At 50.3% G+C, this 15,983-nt stretch overlaps 8 protein-coding genes across 8 annotated transcripts; 5 read left to right on the forward strand and 3 right to left on the reverse strand.

Annotated features, from left to right (window-relative positions):
• Positions 1 to 658: 658 nt before the first annotated feature.
• Positions 659 to 1,822, forward strand: N7489_009983 (uncharacterized protein; the record flags this gene model as incomplete). The annotated part of the gene is made up of 1 exon (XM_056715732.1): positions 659 to 1,822. One exon carries the CDS (start codon positions 659 to 661, stop codon positions 1,820 to 1,822), a length of 1,164 nt encoding a protein of 387 aa, XP_056563354.1.
• A 226-nt stretch (positions 1,823 to 2,048) lies between these two features.
• N7489_009984 (epoxide hydrolase family protein) lies at positions 2,049 to 3,452 on the reverse strand (the record flags this gene model as incomplete). Its single annotated transcript, XM_056715733.1, has 4 exons — positions 2,049 to 2,746; positions 2,814 to 3,011; positions 3,066 to 3,122; positions 3,179 to 3,452. The coding sequence occupies 4 exons, from the start codon at positions 3,450 to 3,452 to the stop codon at positions 2,049 to 2,051; spliced, it is 1,227 nt and encodes a 408-aa protein (XP_056563355.1).
• Positions 3,453 to 4,344: 892 nt separating this feature from the next.
• On the forward strand, positions 4,345 to 5,546 carry N7489_009985 (uncharacterized protein; the record flags this gene model as incomplete). Its single annotated transcript, XM_056715734.1, has 5 exons — positions 4,345 to 4,529; positions 4,586 to 4,625; positions 4,706 to 4,830; positions 4,920 to 5,115; positions 5,214 to 5,546. The coding sequence occupies 5 exons, from the start codon at positions 4,345 to 4,347 to the stop codon at positions 5,544 to 5,546; spliced, it is 879 nt and encodes a 292-aa protein (XP_056563356.1).
• Positions 5,547 to 5,930: 384 nt separating this feature from the next.
• Positions 5,931 to 9,218, reverse strand: N7489_009986 (uncharacterized protein; the record flags this gene model as incomplete). Its single annotated transcript, XM_056715735.1, has 1 exon — positions 5,931 to 9,218. The coding sequence occupies one exon, from the start codon at positions 9,216 to 9,218 to the stop codon at positions 5,931 to 5,933; it is 3,288 nt and encodes a 1,095-aa protein (XP_056563357.1).
• Positions 9,219 to 9,698: 480 nt separating this feature from the next.
• On the forward strand, positions 9,699 to 11,285 carry rvb2 (RuvB family ATP-dependent DNA helicase reptin; the record flags this gene model as incomplete). Its single annotated transcript, XM_056715736.1, has 3 exons — positions 9,699 to 9,707; positions 9,759 to 10,205; positions 10,263 to 11,285. The coding sequence occupies 3 exons, from the start codon at positions 9,699 to 9,701 to the stop codon at positions 11,214 to 11,216; spliced, it is 1,410 nt and encodes a 469-aa protein (XP_056563358.1). The 3' UTR covers positions 11,217 to 11,285.
• A 196-nt stretch (positions 11,286 to 11,481) lies between these two features.
• Positions 11,482 to 12,807, reverse strand: N7489_009988 (GYF domain-containing protein; the record flags this gene model as incomplete). Its single annotated transcript, XM_056715737.1, has 1 exon — positions 11,482 to 12,807. The coding sequence occupies one exon, from the start codon at positions 12,805 to 12,807 to the stop codon at positions 11,482 to 11,484; it is 1,326 nt and encodes a 441-aa protein (XP_056563359.1).
• A 248-nt stretch (positions 12,808 to 13,055) lies between these two features.
• On the forward strand, positions 13,056 to 14,361 carry N7489_009989 (polyubiquitin-binding protein UFD1; the record flags this gene model as incomplete). Its single annotated transcript, XM_056715738.1, has 3 exons — positions 13,056 to 13,058; positions 13,121 to 13,438; positions 13,498 to 14,361. The coding sequence occupies 3 exons, from the start codon at positions 13,056 to 13,058 to the stop codon at positions 14,359 to 14,361; spliced, it is 1,185 nt and encodes a 394-aa protein (XP_056563360.1).
• A 523-nt stretch (positions 14,362 to 14,884) lies between these two features.
• Positions 14,885 to 15,736, forward strand: N7489_009990 (TMEM53 family protein; the record flags this gene model as incomplete). The annotated part of the gene is made up of 1 exon (XM_056715739.1): positions 14,885 to 15,736. One exon carries the CDS (start codon positions 14,885 to 14,887, stop codon positions 15,734 to 15,736), a length of 852 nt encoding a protein of 283 aa, XP_056563361.1.
• Positions 15,737 to 15,983: the final 247 nt, after the last annotated feature.

Raw genomic sequence — 15,983 nt, forward strand, 5'->3', positions numbered from 1 at the left:
CATTGCCAGTCATTGCACCAGCAAGAAGACGGATCGCTTGATAGAGCAATCCCCGTTCTATTCCAGAACAGTGACATCTCATACGGGGTCCGTATCACAGACCTGACACTGAACCTCCTTGGCCCTTGGCAAGGCAATGGCACAACCCGAGATATTTCTATGCAATGCTCCAGGGCTATGTGCATGGTGTTCGTCGATTAGGCCCCTCCCAAAGATTCCAAAACCAGAAGCAACCACCTCTCCCAGAAATCTTGGATCCATCGAGCCAAACTGGACAAATACTCCACAGCCCCCAAGCCTTCAATCCACACATGATCAATACGGCCATTAAAGTTGCATTTGCTCCAAAAGAAGGGCACTTGATGGCTTCCTGTCCAATAGTCATCCGCTGAATACGAGCTTCGTCCCGCTGCCACCCCTTGGCACCTTGGCGTTCAGGGTCAACCAGGTATAAATCCCGTGTTATCACTTCACTAGGGCACAATACGAATCATTCCTACGGCGAAGGCACGTGCTTATATACTCGTGCCCAATCGGGCCATTGTTGACTTTTTTTTCCCTCGTTTTCTTGTTTCTTCTTCACGAACAATCGGCATGATGAGCTGACATACAATTTCATTTTGATACCCCTATGAACTGATCCACGGTTTCAAGAGCAATGTTACTTCGTCACACTTTCCTCACTACCCTGGCCTTGCTAGCCATCCCAACGGGAGTATTATCACGAAAGGGCGGCGATAGCTCTAGCAGCGACAGCGACAGCGATAGCAGTGGCTCCGGCGGCTACAGCGGGTCTAGCGACTCCGGTGATAGTGATGACACCTCTTCATCAACATCATCGGGCGGAAACCGCTGCTCCGATACGCACCGCCTCGACTTTGACGATCTTCAACCTTCACACTACTACCAATACAACCGGGCACCACGCCGTGGCCATGCTAGCGCTTATAGCGACTGGGATGGCGTCTTCTTCAAGGGCGAAGCCAGTCTCAAATACACCGTCATAACACCACCAAACAATTTGACTGAAGGCGACATCGTCAGTTCACCGTTGATCACATGTCCCGTCGGCAAACAATCCATGCGCATGCTGGGCGCTGCATGGGTCGGTGCCAAAGCTCCCACCCCTGCCGGACCCGTCAATCCCTTCACGTTGGGCTTCAAGGCGTGGGAGAGCAACATCCGCGTCTCGGATATTGACTATTCATACAGTGTGTGTGAAAACCTGGATCTCATCCGACTCACCACGACGGTGGACTGGTACAGTGGAGGTTCCGTCGAGAAGGCCATGGATGCCGTTGCGTTAAACATAACTCAGGCGGCGGATAACAGCAACCAGATTTTGTTCGACGGGGTCTATGATCTCAAAGACTGGGCAGATGGTGAAAGGAACTCCATGGAACCAGCAGAGTATGACAACTCGGGTCTTCGGGATCAGATGATTTCCCTTCCGGATAGTCTATGCTCGGAGGGGAGAAGGTTGGGCAAGATCCTCATTGGATGGCCCACTGGAACACATATCAATGGGTCTATGACCAATGAAACCCTCGAGTTGAATTTCTCTGGCTCGACAGTTGCTGGGTTTGAACGTAGTTTCACAATCACAGACACCGAGACAAAAGTAAATGTGACTTTTGAAATGACATTCACGGGTAGTTTTGATGCTGCCAATTCCTCGCAGGTGGTCCTGCCAGGAGCGTCGAGCCACAATGCGTCACTAATCAGTTTCGAGAGGGCCACTGGTAGTGCTACTGTGACAAGTCTCTCATTGTACTATGTGCTACCGTCTTTGTTGATCAGTTTTGGGATGATGGCTGTATGAGGGTACCATTTGGAGAAGGAAATATATCACGTTATCAACAATATCGATTACTTTCATTCTACTTCCTTTCCCTTGTTGTCATGTAAAGACTGAAAGAACAAGTGAAGTTACCTTCAATTTATCCTCCACCTTCTGCTAGCCCCTCAACAAGCTCCGATACCACTGGGTACATATCCTAATATCAAATTTATGAAACCGCAAATAGCAGTAACCAACAATCACATAGTCAGTATCCGTCTTTGCCCGAAATAATCCCGTAACAAGGACCATTCTTGCTGAACATGGCCCGCAAATCCTGGATAATAGAGTCTGGAACCTCCCAAGCGGCAAAGTGACCTCCCCGGGAATACTCTTTCTGTTGAACAACCGGGCCCAGTCTAGCAGCCCAAGAGCAAGGAATGATAGAAATTTCTCGAGGGAGGTGCGCAATTCCCAACTTCACACGCGGGACGTATGAAATCAACTCCTTGTATGACTTCCCGGATATCCCGGCATGAAAAGCTTCGTAGTATATGCGGACACTTGCCGCGGGGCCAGCTGCAGAAAACCAGTAAATAGATATCCAGGTTAGGATTTCGTCGTCGGTCCAGGGATATGAGTCTGTCCAGTCATGCAGCTTCTCGTAAATCCAGGCTAACAAGGCAACAGGGCTATCATCTAGAGCCGCGCCAATAGTCTGTGGCCTGGTGCTTTGGAGTTGATTGTAACCGTAGCCCTCTCGTTCGAACCATTCATTCCTTTTGCGGCCTGTCTCTTCCCGCTCATTATACGGTAGCAATGTATGTTTCAGGGCTGCCCATGGGTTCTCGGTGAATCGAGGGGGGTTCGCTAGCACCATGTTGACATGGGAGGCTTTGCAGTGCTCGGGGTATAGTAGACCGATGGTTCTAGTAATCCAGAAGCCCCAATCTCCGCCTTGAGTCACTGTGCGTATAACCAAGTTAGTTTCGGGTGTAGGTGGTACACTTCGTATTTTTTTTTCGGGCCCTACCATACTGATCATAGCCCAGCTTGATCATGAGTTTGTGCAAGACTTCCGCATACTGTGCAAGTCCGAACCCACGCCTAGTCACCCCTGAAGAGAAGCCGAAATTGGGCAGTGATGGAGCCACAACGTGGAATGCGGGACTGTCGTCGTCGCCTTTTAGCATCGGGAGCAGTTTTGTGACTTCAATGAACGATCCAGGCCCTATAGGTAGATATTAGAGTTCGTCGTGCGATAGAACAGAAGATCGAAACTCACATCCATGACTAAAAACCAGCGGAATCGCGTCCTTGTTGGTGTTGATTTGATGAACATCTACAAGTTAAACCCCGTGAATATCGAACCTTTGAGAATCTCTGCACAAAACTCACAGTGGATATCCAAACTGCCAAATCCATCTACCTCGATCTGCATTTTGTATTGGGGCAGCTCATTCAGCTTGGATTCTGCCTTCCGCCAATCAAAGCCATCTTTCCAATAATCTATGAGTCTCCGTACTTCTTTCACTGGGGTTCCAAAATCCCAAGGATCTTGTTCGGAGGACTCCAGCTGAGTTGCTAATTTGGAAAGTGCTAGGCGTTGCTGAAGGTCTTGGAGACTCTCATCAGGAACGGAAATCTTGTACGGCTTTGGTTGATCGGCCATAATGAGATGACTTTATTTTGATGAAGATATGAAGCTATCTCTGATGAGGCAGCGGGGGTAGCGGGGACTTTGAGCTTTGGTGGGATGAAGTCGGCTACCTACAATAGGTAGTCACGAGGTCGCAGAATTGGGGGCCAGACCTCGACCAGTGAGACCTTGACTTCGGCACATACCCCGAGTAGACAGGAAACACACTAATACAATTATATGCTCGCATCAACTCATGCCAACACGGCCCATCTTGTACATCAGCAGTTGGCAATGGTAATTGTGGGGTTGCCGGGCTCCTCTAACGGTCACGGTCCCGCGGGGGGCCTTCACCGCCGGTCATGGCGGCCCCCCGGGCATACACGCCACGCCTAACGCAGCAGAGTATCAAATTCTCGGTAAACACCAGCTAATCTCAGTGACAGATATTGAATTGAGGTTCGGTGTCAATTTTTCCTTACAAGTATATTGCCTCTCTCTCTGTGGTAATTGCTCTAATTAATATAGTGAGACGATCTCACCAGTTAGCAGGGATAAAATGATCAAAAAGACGCGTTGTAACTAATTTTGCCGTAAGCAGAAGCGATTATAAGCCGTGATATTTAGGGGGCTGTGGTGGCCTTGGTTGGCCTTGGGCTGGGGGCTTGGTGGGCATCCCTTTCCGGGACTTTTGTGGCCGGAGCCTTTGATGCCAGGGTCCCTTGGAAAGCGCCGGCTTCAAAGCCCCGCCCAGTAGCGCCCACCTGCCCCCTTCCAAGGCAGTCGCCCCCTGAGGCCGGGCGCCGGGCCATCAAACTTGCTTAGTCAGCGAACGGCTTGCCCGCCGCGGGTATTTCCAAGGTTCCCGATCATCATTGATCCAACCTTTTCATACTTGCCATTTTCTCAACACAAAGGTCAGAACATGTTCTCCCTCAGGGCGGTTACACGTGGTGTTCCAGGCCTCCGGGCTTTCTCCACAGCCCGTATGCTGCAATCCGAGCTGGCATATCAGGTCTTTGGCCCGGAAAACGGGCAAGCTGTCCGAGACCCCATCCTGATTCTACACGGACTCTTTGGATCAAAGCAGAACAACAGAAGTATCGGCAAGTATGTTTTGTGAACAGACCTTTGTATAAATCCCCCTGTTCTTACATATGGCCCAGGGCTTTAGCACGGGATCTGAAATGCCAGATCTTTGCACTGGTAAGTGTCCGCTTGTTCTGGAAAGACATGAAAAAAAAAAAAAAAAAAGGTATTTTGAGGATGCTAACCAAAATGAACAGGATCTACGTAACCATGGCCAATCTTTCCATGCCCCTGAGCACAATTACGGTGCCATGGCAGAAGATGTGCAGGAATTTATCCAGCAGCAGAAACTGGACAAATGCGTCCTGATCGGGCATTCCATGTACGTGGTCATATTCCCCATGTCAAGTGAAGCTCTGGCACGCGAATTATCCGTCTTGCGTTCTCTTCTCATACTAACCATTGGCAAAGGGGCGCCAAAGCTGCAATGGCAGTAGCACTACGTGCCCCGGAGCGCGTGTCAGCTTTGATCCCCGTTGATAACGCACCCGTGAACGCATCCCTGAAGAGCGATTTCCCCAAATATGTTCGCGGCATGCAGAAAATTGAAGCCGAGAAAGTATCGAAGCAATCCGATGCTAACAAGATTCTCGAAGACTACGAGGAGGTAAGGGGTGTTCATCTTTTGACGACTAGGGGGAGAAAGCGTGGGGGCTGATGAGCTTAGCACCCTCCGGTAATATTTAGCATGCTAACACTATTTAGTCTCTTCCAATCCGCCAGTTCCTTCTCACCAACTTGATACGTTCCGAGGAAGATAACACACTTAAGTTCCGAGTACCGCTATCCATCATCGGCGGTTCGTTAGATCATATGGGCGATTTCCCTTTCAAGGAATCTGATAACCTGCAATACAACGGTCCGACGCTCTTCGTTCGTGGCACTAGGTCTAAGTATGTTTCGGACGACACGGTGCCGGCCATCAAGAAGTTCTTCCCCAACGCGCAGATTGCGGACGTCGAAGCGGGCCACTGGCTCATTTCTGAGAACCCTGAAGCATTCCGACAAGGTAATGGCCCCCTTTCTGACGAATATTGATAGTATATTATGCTTACACGATATTTATAGCGGTCGTGAAGTTTTTGGGGTCGACATAATTGGGACCCACATTATTGGGGTAGTATATCAGTCACGTGACTTTAGAGATTAGACGTATGTAGGGAATTCCATGTACAAAATAATAATTCACGCAGTGGTGTGCTGAGTAATATGATATCGATTCGAGTAGTAAATCGCCGGTCAGGCTTTGAGCCTACTAATGAACAAGGTATCAATGGACCTGATAATGCTTTCCCTAAAGCTGGCTCATGTAGCTGTCGTTGGTTCCCATGGGGTTCGTAATTGAAGAGTGACGCGAGGGGGAGAACAGGCCCACCGTGATAATTGTGGAGAAGAATCTCATCTATGAGATTAGGCCTGGAGCTACTCATTCTCCAGTTTGCTCTTCTTCCGCTTCTTGCTTGTTCTGTTTGAAGAATGGGAGTTCTCTTCTGCCCACTCTGCTCTCTTCTTTGCCTTCTTCTTGTCCTTTCGGCTGGAGCCCAGAGGAAAAGATGACGGGCCAGAGCTAGGAGCCGGCGAAGACTCAACCACCGAAGAGGATTCGGCTGTGCTTATTTCGTCCTCAGAGTCCGTTACAGAGGACACCCGTCGCTTTGCTTTCAGATGTTGAACCTGACGGGGTTCGGCAGATTTGCCGCCATACGGCGATGGATGACTGGAGCTGGGCCCACTAGGCGTTCGTGATGGCTGTCGAACTTGCATCGCAATGTGGTTTGACTTCGAAACGCTGAGTGTGGGAGTGCCGGCATGACCCTTCACGTTGAGCTCGACTGGTTGGTATGCACCTAGAGTAGGGCCCGTGGGGACTGTCTTGGGTGTTCCGGTAGGCCTGGGAGTAAAAGCAGCACGACCATTTGATTGGGGTCGAGGAGTTTCCGGTCCATCGATGCCCTCCTTCTCCTCCTCTTCCTCCTCCTGCTCCTCCTGCTCCTCCTTCGCCCACTGAGCGAGAATCTCGACAATGCTTTCTCCTTTTCCAAGCCCTTTCCCAAGCACCTTGAAAGTGTCTTCAGCTCTCCTCAGGCGTTTGATGTACATCTTCACCTCATCCCCCTGCGCAGTAAATTGCTCCAATGATACCGGCGGTCCCCGGTTTTCAAGGGCTTTCACCTGTTCCCGGAGTTCGGTAAAATTGTTATCTTCGGTTTCCTTCCGATCTTCCAAATCTTTGAGCTTTGCCTTGAGAGCGTCAAGATCTGCCTCTTCCTTCAAGCTTCTCAGTTGTGCACGGAGATCGGCGCGATCTTCGCCTTCGGTTTTGCTCCAATCTTCCATGGTTTTCAGTCGTATCCGGATCGCGTCAAGAGTACCGGATGCTGTAGGGTTTCCCTCCGCAGCCCCAGTTAACTCGTCGATCGATCGTCGAACGGCCTCGAGTTGCGAGATGTGAGCATCGACCTTATTGATCAATGGTCCGATCTGGTCCGTGGACTCCGTGATACCTTCAAGTACACCAACCTGATCCTCGGCCCTTGAAGAAATGCCTCCGATCGCGTCGTCTTGAGCCTCGACCCTGTTGTGCAATTCACTCCGCAGTACAAGATTTTTCTGCAGCTCATCACTATGCTCTTCGATAGCTCGTTCGATTGGAACAAGCTTGTCAGAAAGGTCTTTGACCTGTTGGAGCAAAGTCGGCAACTGAGTCAAAGTCTGGAGTTGCTCGGGTGACACCCGTGGTGCTCGAGACATCTCTGCGCTGGCCTGTGCCTTTTGTGCATCTACCTGGGCCTTTTGGGTATCTGCCTTCAATTGGTTCGTATCTGTCTTGAGCATCTCCGTGTCCGCCTTGAACGCATCTGCATCTGACTTGAGTGCAGAAATTCTGGCTTCAATTTCACTTCGGTGGGCGGTCAATTGTTGACTCAGTTGGTCAACAGAGGGGTACATTTCCTGCATGGCACGTGCCATGGAATTGACTAAATCGCCCGTAGTGATGTTGTTCCATCGATTTTCTAGTGACCGAATGCCCCTGGAGATAGACTCGATTTTACTCTCGCACTTAGTTACGGCCTGAGCAAGATCGGAGACTGGAGTAAGGCGGGTTTTGAATCCATCTAGTTCACTTTGGAGGTGGTTTCGGAGGCGCTCCAAGCTCCCAGGCAAGGATGCTCTAAGTTGGTAAAAGTCCGCGCTGAGTGTCATCTGACTGTTGGTCATTTCCTCAGATTTCTTCGTCAGGTCCTCCACCTTTCCCAAAGTCTCATCCTGTCTGGTTTGCAATGTTTTTTGGCTCAATTCTTGATTCTGCTGTAAAGCAGACAATTCAGCTACACGTATGACATCCACCTCCTTGTGGAGGTTCGTAATATTGTTCAGGAGGTCGGCGTGTTTCTGAACTCTTTTTTCCAGAGACACCACTCTTGTAAGCACCCCGCTGTGGGGAGTTGGGGTTGCTTCGGATGAAAGCCGGCCGCCGTTGTCAAGGCTTTGTCGCTGGGTTTTGAGTGAAGCCAGAAGATCTTCTTGAGCGGTAATCTTCTCCGTCGCCTGCCTCCTTTGAGCTTCAAAGTCGGTTTCGATCTGTGAGACCTGAGTTGACGTGCTATTGTTCAGATTATGTCGCTGAGTATCGAGAGCCCTGATATCACTTTCAATGGAAGAAAGCTTGCTCTCAACCAACTCATTCGTACTTTTCAATTTGGAACCAAGATCCGAAATGTTGGTATCTAGCCGCTGGTTGGAATTTTCGAGCTCTTCCTCGACAGTGTCGACCATCTTCTTAATGGCAGCAATCTTACCATCAAGGTTCTGGTCGGCAGCCTTTACTTCATCCTCAAGGCTTGAAATCTGGTTCATAAATCGACCACTCCGTTTAGATTGAACATTGACGGAGTTCGCGATCCTTCCCACGTATTCCAGTGCCTCCTTCAAGCCATTAGGATGCTCGAGGGCGTGTTCCACTTTGTCCAGCTTTCCCCTGAGTTCAGTGATATCTTTGTCCCGGCTTCGGATGTCCGTTTGGACTCCTCCAATTTCGGTATTCCCTTTCATTGGATTGTCACCGCTGCCTGTTAGGCCAGGGCCTTGTCCCGTTCCCTTGATCGTGGACTCCAGATTATCGACCCTCTCGGGTATCTTTTCGAGCTGGGGTTGAGGCTTGAACTGCGACAATGTCGAATTAAAGCTATCCTGCGCCTTATTGGAGAGTGACCTATACTGGGCAATCGATTTGATATGGTTAGCTAATTCATCTTTGGCCGCGTCGAGCTGTTGCTGGAAAAGAGCGATGACGCTCGGGAATTGTTGATTTTGCTTCGCCCTGTGTAGGTTTTTGGCGATAGAACCTATTTCCTTTTGGAGTCTCTCTTTCTCTTCCTCGCACTTGTTCAACTTGACCAATGAGTTGACCAAATCTGAGATGGACAATGGACCGTGATGACCAGGTGCATTTTGGTTTTCTGTGGACGTAGGGCCCCGAGCGCTATCAGGGGTCAAGAGTGGAGGCATCTGTGGGGCCGGGTCTGCAGCAGGTCTCTGGATGAAGAGGTTTTGGTGTGCCTGCTGGGTATTCGATGATTGAGGACCAACTGATTGCCTAACGGTGCCGGCAAGCCGAGGATCTTGCGCCTTGGTCGGAGGGGCCACAGGCGGGAATAATGGGCCCCCCAATCGCTTGCGGGAATTGGGGTTAGGAGAGTCAACATCCATTCTGCTGGCCATATTCCCTAGAGTGAATGTATTGCAGAATACTCATCGTACTTGCAAGACCGGAGGCGGGGTTTCAGAGGTCCACACAGAAGATGTGCAGTCTGCCCCAACGTCCTAGAATTTGTGCATTCACCACGCGAAATCTTTGCCGTGAGGTACAGTGGTTGTCGGGGTGGGTATTGTTGAAAACGCCTAGTCGGTTCCCCTTGAGGTATCCAAGGGAACCAGACAAGCCAGGTTTGAAACGTTGAAAATCACCAAATCTGTGGAATCAGTTGAGGTGGTGGAAATACAACAAGTGGAAATAAAGTCAAACAAAAAACCGTTTCTTTGGGAGATTATTCTGCCGGGCGGTGATATGCACGGGGATCTGCGATCTGCCCTGGCTCTCTCTTCTCTTTTGCTTTTCTAGAGCTTTGTCGTATTTTACCAACATAATCTTCTTGTTTAAGATACATTCCGCCCTGGAAATTTCCAAGTATGGCTGTAGTGAGTTACAACCGTTCTATAATATTCTCACAGTTGCTGACAACAGAACAGCCAATCTCGACTGTCGCAGAGAGCAAGGAGCTCCGGGGACTGAATCTCATCGCTGCCCATTCGCATATCAGAGGCCTTGGAGTGGATGTAGACACCCTTCAACCTCGGACATCGTCTCAAGGCCTCGTGGGTCAGGACAAGGCCCGGAAGGCTGCCGCAGTGATTTTGCAGATGGTGAGGGAAGGCAAGATTGCCGGTCGCGCCGTTCTGATTGCAGGACCTCCGAGCACTGGAAAGACAGCAATTGCAATGGGCATGGCACAATCTCTCGGACCGGATGTACCTTTCACCATGCTTGCTGCTTCTGAAATTTTCTCAATGGAGATGTCGAAGACAGAAGCCCTGACCCAGGCATTCCGGAAGTCCATCGGTGTGCGCATTAAGGAAGAGAGCGAAATCATTGAGGGTGAAGTTGTGGAGATTCAGATTGACCGGAGTGTTACTGGCGTAAGTGAATTATCTACGCGGAAGGAATTAATAGCATTGGATGCTGACTACCTGCAGGGAAATAAACAAGGAAAGCTCACGATCAAGACTACGGACATGGAAACGATTTACGACATGGGGACCAAGATGATTGATTCGATGACCAAGGAACGAGTAATGGCAGGAGATGTGATCTCCATTGACAAGTCCTCGGGCAAGATCACCAAGCTCGGCCGGTCATACGCACGCTCTCGAGACTACGACGCCATGGGCGCCGATACCAAGTTTGTCCAATGCCCTGAAGGCGAGCTTCAGGTTCGCAAGGAGATCGTTCACACCGTCAGCCTTCACGAGATCGACGTCATTAACTCGCGTTCACAAGGGTTCCTGGCTCTCTTCTCCGGCGATACGGGCGAGATTCGGAGTGAAGTTCGGGACCAGATCAATACCAAGGTGGCTGAATGGAAGGAAGAGGGCAAGGCAGAGATTATTCCCGGTGTCCTGTTCATTGACGAGGTTCACATGCTCGATATCGAGTGTTACTCCTACATCAACCGTGCCCTTGAGGCTGAGTTGGCCCCTATCGTCATCATGGCTAGCAATCGCGGCCAGTCACGCATCCGTGGAACCACCTACACCTCTCCTCATGGCCTACCCCTTGATTTCCTCGATCGTGTTGTTATCGTTAGCACACAGATGTACTCTGGTGACGAGATCCGTCAAATCCTCGCCATCCGAGCGCAGGAAGAGGAGATCGATCTTTCGCCTGATGCTCTCGCCCTTCTCACTAAGATTGGTCAGGAGTCAAATCTGCGTTATGCCAGCAACATTATCACTACTTCACACCTCTTGAGTCAAAAACGAAAGGCCAAGGAGGTCAGTGTTGATGACGTCCAGCGCAGCTTCCGATTGTTCTATGACCCCGCTCGGAGTGTGAAGTTCGTCAACCAATATGAACAGCGCTTCATCGGTGACCAAGGTGCCGTTAGCTTCACTGCTGCTACCAATGGCGACGCCATGGAGCTATCTTAATTAGGTTACATGTTTTAGTACTGGGCTATTCGGTGGGCAGTTAAGCGGGTCGAAAAAAACTACACTGGATTTTGATTTTATTTTATTTTTTGTCACATCAAACGATGTATGATAGGACTGGCGCTTGTTGACTTGATTTGGCCTTTTGAGATTCAATTGCAGTCCTCTGTTCTGGAGGGTCTGATATTAATATTTCATTCATCCATGGTATTTTGCGTAGTCAAAGCAGTCGTAGCTGCCCAGGTGATATGGGGGATCGATCATATTACAAGAAATTCACAGTGTGGGACCATGACCCTGAATCTCCAACTCGGCGGAATTCAACACCTTCACCAAAGTAGCCAGCATTCTTCCATGAGTCCATCATCGCGCTGTCATACGGCCCATGGGCATCCCCTCCATCTCTAGCGTCTGACCACCTGTATTCCCACATGGCCGGACCTTGCTCAGTCACTCCGCTCGCAGGAGGATCAACCCATTCCTCACCCGTGTCGTTGCGATACTGCCGTGTGAGCATTTCGCGCTCTGTGTCATATATATCTATTTGGCCGCGGCCCATCAAGATATCTGCGGCGCCAGTAAGAGAATCAATTGCCTGCTTCCGAGCCACCTCATTGGGGTCCTCATCCGTCATCTCGATATCCTGGGCAGCGTTCTTCTTGTTCTTCTTGTTTTGCCACTTAGGCTTTCGGGGAAGGCCTTTGCCCAGTCGGGCCAGTGCCTCAAGTATTGTTTCGCCGCGTTCGAGGTTGGTGATGATCGTCTTCAGGACATCCGCGGTCAAAATGCTGTCGTTCATGCGGTCCTTCTCTTTGCGCTCTGCATCGCGTTGCTCAGCAGCCTCTTTGGCCTTCTTGATGTCCTTCTTGGAAACACCCTCCAGCCACGAGTCGTACGCCGCGTCGGGGTCTGCTGCTTTGCGAACATAGTTGCCCTGGTCGTCGAATCGGCCCTCTTCTTGTTCTGTTTGCATGTTGAAGGCATCCAGGAGAGGTGCGTGCTTTTTCTTCCCACCCGCGCCAAGTTCTTCGTCCACCACGTCGTCGACTCGTGCGCGTTCCTCTTCCCCAACTTCACTACCACTCTCCTCGTCATCAACATGAGATGCACCCTTGCTCAGATCAACATGAAGCGCTCCTCCACTTTTCGAAGAAGCGACTTGACCTTCGATCTCGTCGTCTCGTAGGAAGCGAACGGACTTTTTGTTCTTGTGTATAACTTCGTCGCCATCGACTTCCTCTTCGCCAAAGTCCTCTTGTAGCTCGGCGAACATATCATCGTCTTCCGTATCGTGCTGGGCTCGTTTGCGCGCTGATTTCTCTTCGATGTGCGCAGAAAACCCTTCGTTCTCGCTGTCCGATTCGTAGCCCTCGAGATTGACCGCCTTGCGTCTTACTCTCTGGCCACGTCTGCCAATTTCATCGGCGTCTAGTACTGCGTCTTCTTCGGGCGCATCGGCTGCAAGAGCTGAGGGGTTGCGAAGGTCGAAGCGGGGCTTCTTGTGCTCTGAGGAATCCTCGCCGCCGTCATTGTAGTCGGTACTGGCAAAATCTTCACCTGCGCGCTTGGGGCGCGGAAATGAGCTCGACATGCCGCTTGGGATGAGAATTTCAGCGGAAACTAAATGAGAAAGGCAATGTTGCGCAAAGTTGAAGGGGAAATCACCGCTGAGAGAGCTGATTTCCTTGTCCGGGGTCGGAGCGGAAAATCATGCGGAGCGAGCAAGCTGCGTCACTGACGGCGATCCAGAAAGCGGCGTATTGTACCTCAAATAAACCTGGTCCCACTAACACCTTTCTCTATATCCATCTTTAATCTTTTAAATTCAAAGAATCTGATATGGTAAATCAACTTGAACTCTCCATCCCTCTCCCAATCTTCACCCTCCTAACTAACAGCTTTAGTACCGGCCTGGTTACTGGTCGGACGACCCCATGGATGGAATCCTAGGTGCCGGCATGTCGCGCCCGGGCGCAACATCCCGTCGCTTCGATGAATATTATCGCTGCTATCCAGTAGCGATGCTTCCTGGACCTGAACGAGAGAACGTGAATCATGGTGGCAAGGTCATCATGCCTCCCAGCGCATTGGACAAGCTTACCAGACTGCACATTACCTATCCGATGCTATTCGAGCTTCACAATGGTGCGAGAAAGAGGATGACACATGCCGGTGTCCTTGAGTTCATTGCTGAAGAAGGAAAAATCTATTTGCCATTCTGGGTGAGTAAGACATAAGTGCTCTAAGTGTTGTGACCGTGCTAAGACTCGGTTCTCTACAGCTGATGCAAACATTACTACTGGAACCTGGTGATCTTCTTCAAATAAAATCGACGGACCTCCCTCCTGGCCAGTTTATCAAACTCCAAGCACAGTCGACCTCCTTCCTCGATATTAGTGACCCGAAAGCTGTGCTAGAAAACGCCTTCCGGAATTTCTCATGTCTTTCCAAAGGCGACGTCTTCACTTTTTCATACAACGACCAAGTATATGAGATGGCAGTGCTGGAGACAAAACCATCTGGCACTAAGGATGCTGTGTCAGTTCTAGAAACCGACTTGGAGGTTGATTTCGCCCCGCCGGTTGGATTCGAAGAGCCACAGCGGACTAGTGGGACCAGCACACCCGGTAGCGTCGTTAGCGGTGGAAAGCTTCCAGCTGGTGGACTATTGCACCCCCATGGAACCATGGCACAATCAATCAACTACCCCGCCATCGCCCCTGAGGCCACCGATGCTGCCGCAGGTGCCCGTGCGGTATCATCCAACTTTTTGTCTGCCGGACAACGTCTCAACGCTAAAAAGGGCAGCAAGGCTCCGACCCCTAACCCTTCCACGCCTACTGCAGGTGCTGTAAGATCCTCACATCTACCTCCGGCCCGAAGAGTCAATGGTCCGCAACCACTTCGACTCCCGCCTAATCAGCTCTTCTTTGGGTATGCAATCAAACCCGTCAAACCCCGTGATGAGAATGGTCAAGTCGTCCCGGATGACCAGCCCAAGTTCCAAGGAATTGGGCAAACTTTGCGCGGAAAGCGAAAGGATCTGTCTGACTCTGCCACCCCCTCTGGAAGTGACGCTGAAAGCCAAAAAAGCAAGGACAACACTAAAAAGTCCGACGGCGGTCGAACTTTGGGGAAGCGCTAATGTCTGCAACGATCTATTTAAACCTACACTTTCATGATTCTCCTGGGCTTTTAGATAGTGGAAATCTCTAGATCCCGCGGCGGGATTTCCTTCGAGGGCATAGCAAGGTTCAACATGGCGTTTGGGGAGTTCTTTACTTTCACTTGAATACATAAAAGGCCTTGCAATAAACCTCACTATCTTCATATTTCTCGTAGACAGTTTCATTCTCCACGTTCTAGTCTTTGTTGTCCAGCGAGTGGTAATTCTTTCGCGGTCCTTTTGACTCTCAATCTCGTGATCTCGGAGACTTTTGCAACAATTAAAGGTTTGTGGATTTCTGTGTCCTTCGGAACGATCAAACACACCGTGTATATATCTTTACACATTAAGTCAAGTATCAGGTAAGTCATGCTCATGGTCAGAGACGGCATCGTATAGTTCGGCTAGTGCGCACGGCTCTTGGCAAGCTGAGGATCGCCGTCCACAGGCCCTGAAACTGGACTACACTATTGATCTCACACCAGACACTCGGGGTTGCATCATGGCCACAATAGATGGGCCCCCTTTGGCCAAATTTGTCAGGCTGGCCCCCTCAGTCTATCTCCAAGACCCGCTCAACGCAAGCGAAAAGGCGGATCGACCAGTGATATTCATTGCCTTTTGGATGAATGCACCCGCGCGCGCACTAGCAAAATATGTCGTCGAATACAGACGACTAGTACCATCAGCACGAATTGTCATCGTCAGAAGCTCATCAAGTGACTTCATCTGGCGCCTGAGGGCCCAGACCCGGAGAGCCCGCGTCGCCCCAGCCGTGGAAGCAATGCGCGGCCTAGTGACCCCTGAGAATCCAGTATTTGTACACTTCTTCTCAAATGGAGGCATGTCCAGCACAACGCACCTATTACAAGCCTGGAAAAATGCGACAGGATCCCCATTGCCCATCTCGGCAATGATCCTAGATAGCGCACCAGGCAGTCCGAGCCTACGAGCTGGACTCAAGGCTTTCTCCTTTGCGCTTCCACGGATGTGGATCTTGCGGCTGCTTGGCAAAAGCTTGCTTTTTGTTTTCTTGGTCCTCTTCAAGTTGGTCCATTCTTTTCCTATGTTTTCGGATCCTATCTCCCTGGCCCGGAAGCTCATCAATGATACTTCTTTGGTGCGAGCGGCTAACCCGGACGGGACTCTCGATCGTTGCTACATCTACTCGGATACGGATGAGTTGGTGGACTGGCGCGATGTGGAATCTCATGCGGTAAACGCCGAGGCTGAGGGCTGGGCGGTACGCCGTGAACTGTTTAAGAACTCCCCTCATGTTGCACATATGAGAGCCGAGCCGGATCGGTATTGGGGTATTGTTCGAGAGTACTTGGGAGATTTGGTGTTGGCGTGATGACCATCTTTTGCCTTTCGATTTTGCTTTGCCCTAAGAGGGAAGACTACATTGTACATGATATACATCATGCTGTACGACAGTCATGCACATCTGCCTGCCACCATACGTACATTTTTCCCCCTTCTTCGAGTGTTCAGCCCGTGGTTATATATGAAGGAACAGGAATTTACTTCCATCGAACCTTTCAAGGTCATTGACTCAATTGACTTTTTAGCTTTAACCACAGCAAAGTTTTGCCATTCCA

This window comes from Penicillium chrysogenum, assembly GCF_028827035.1.
Source record: "Penicillium chrysogenum strain IBT 35668 chromosome Unknown utg000005l_segment0_segment0, whole genome shotgun sequence".
Classification (NCBI taxonomy): domain Eukaryota; kingdom Fungi; phylum Ascomycota; class Eurotiomycetes; order Eurotiales; family Aspergillaceae; genus Penicillium; species Penicillium chrysogenum.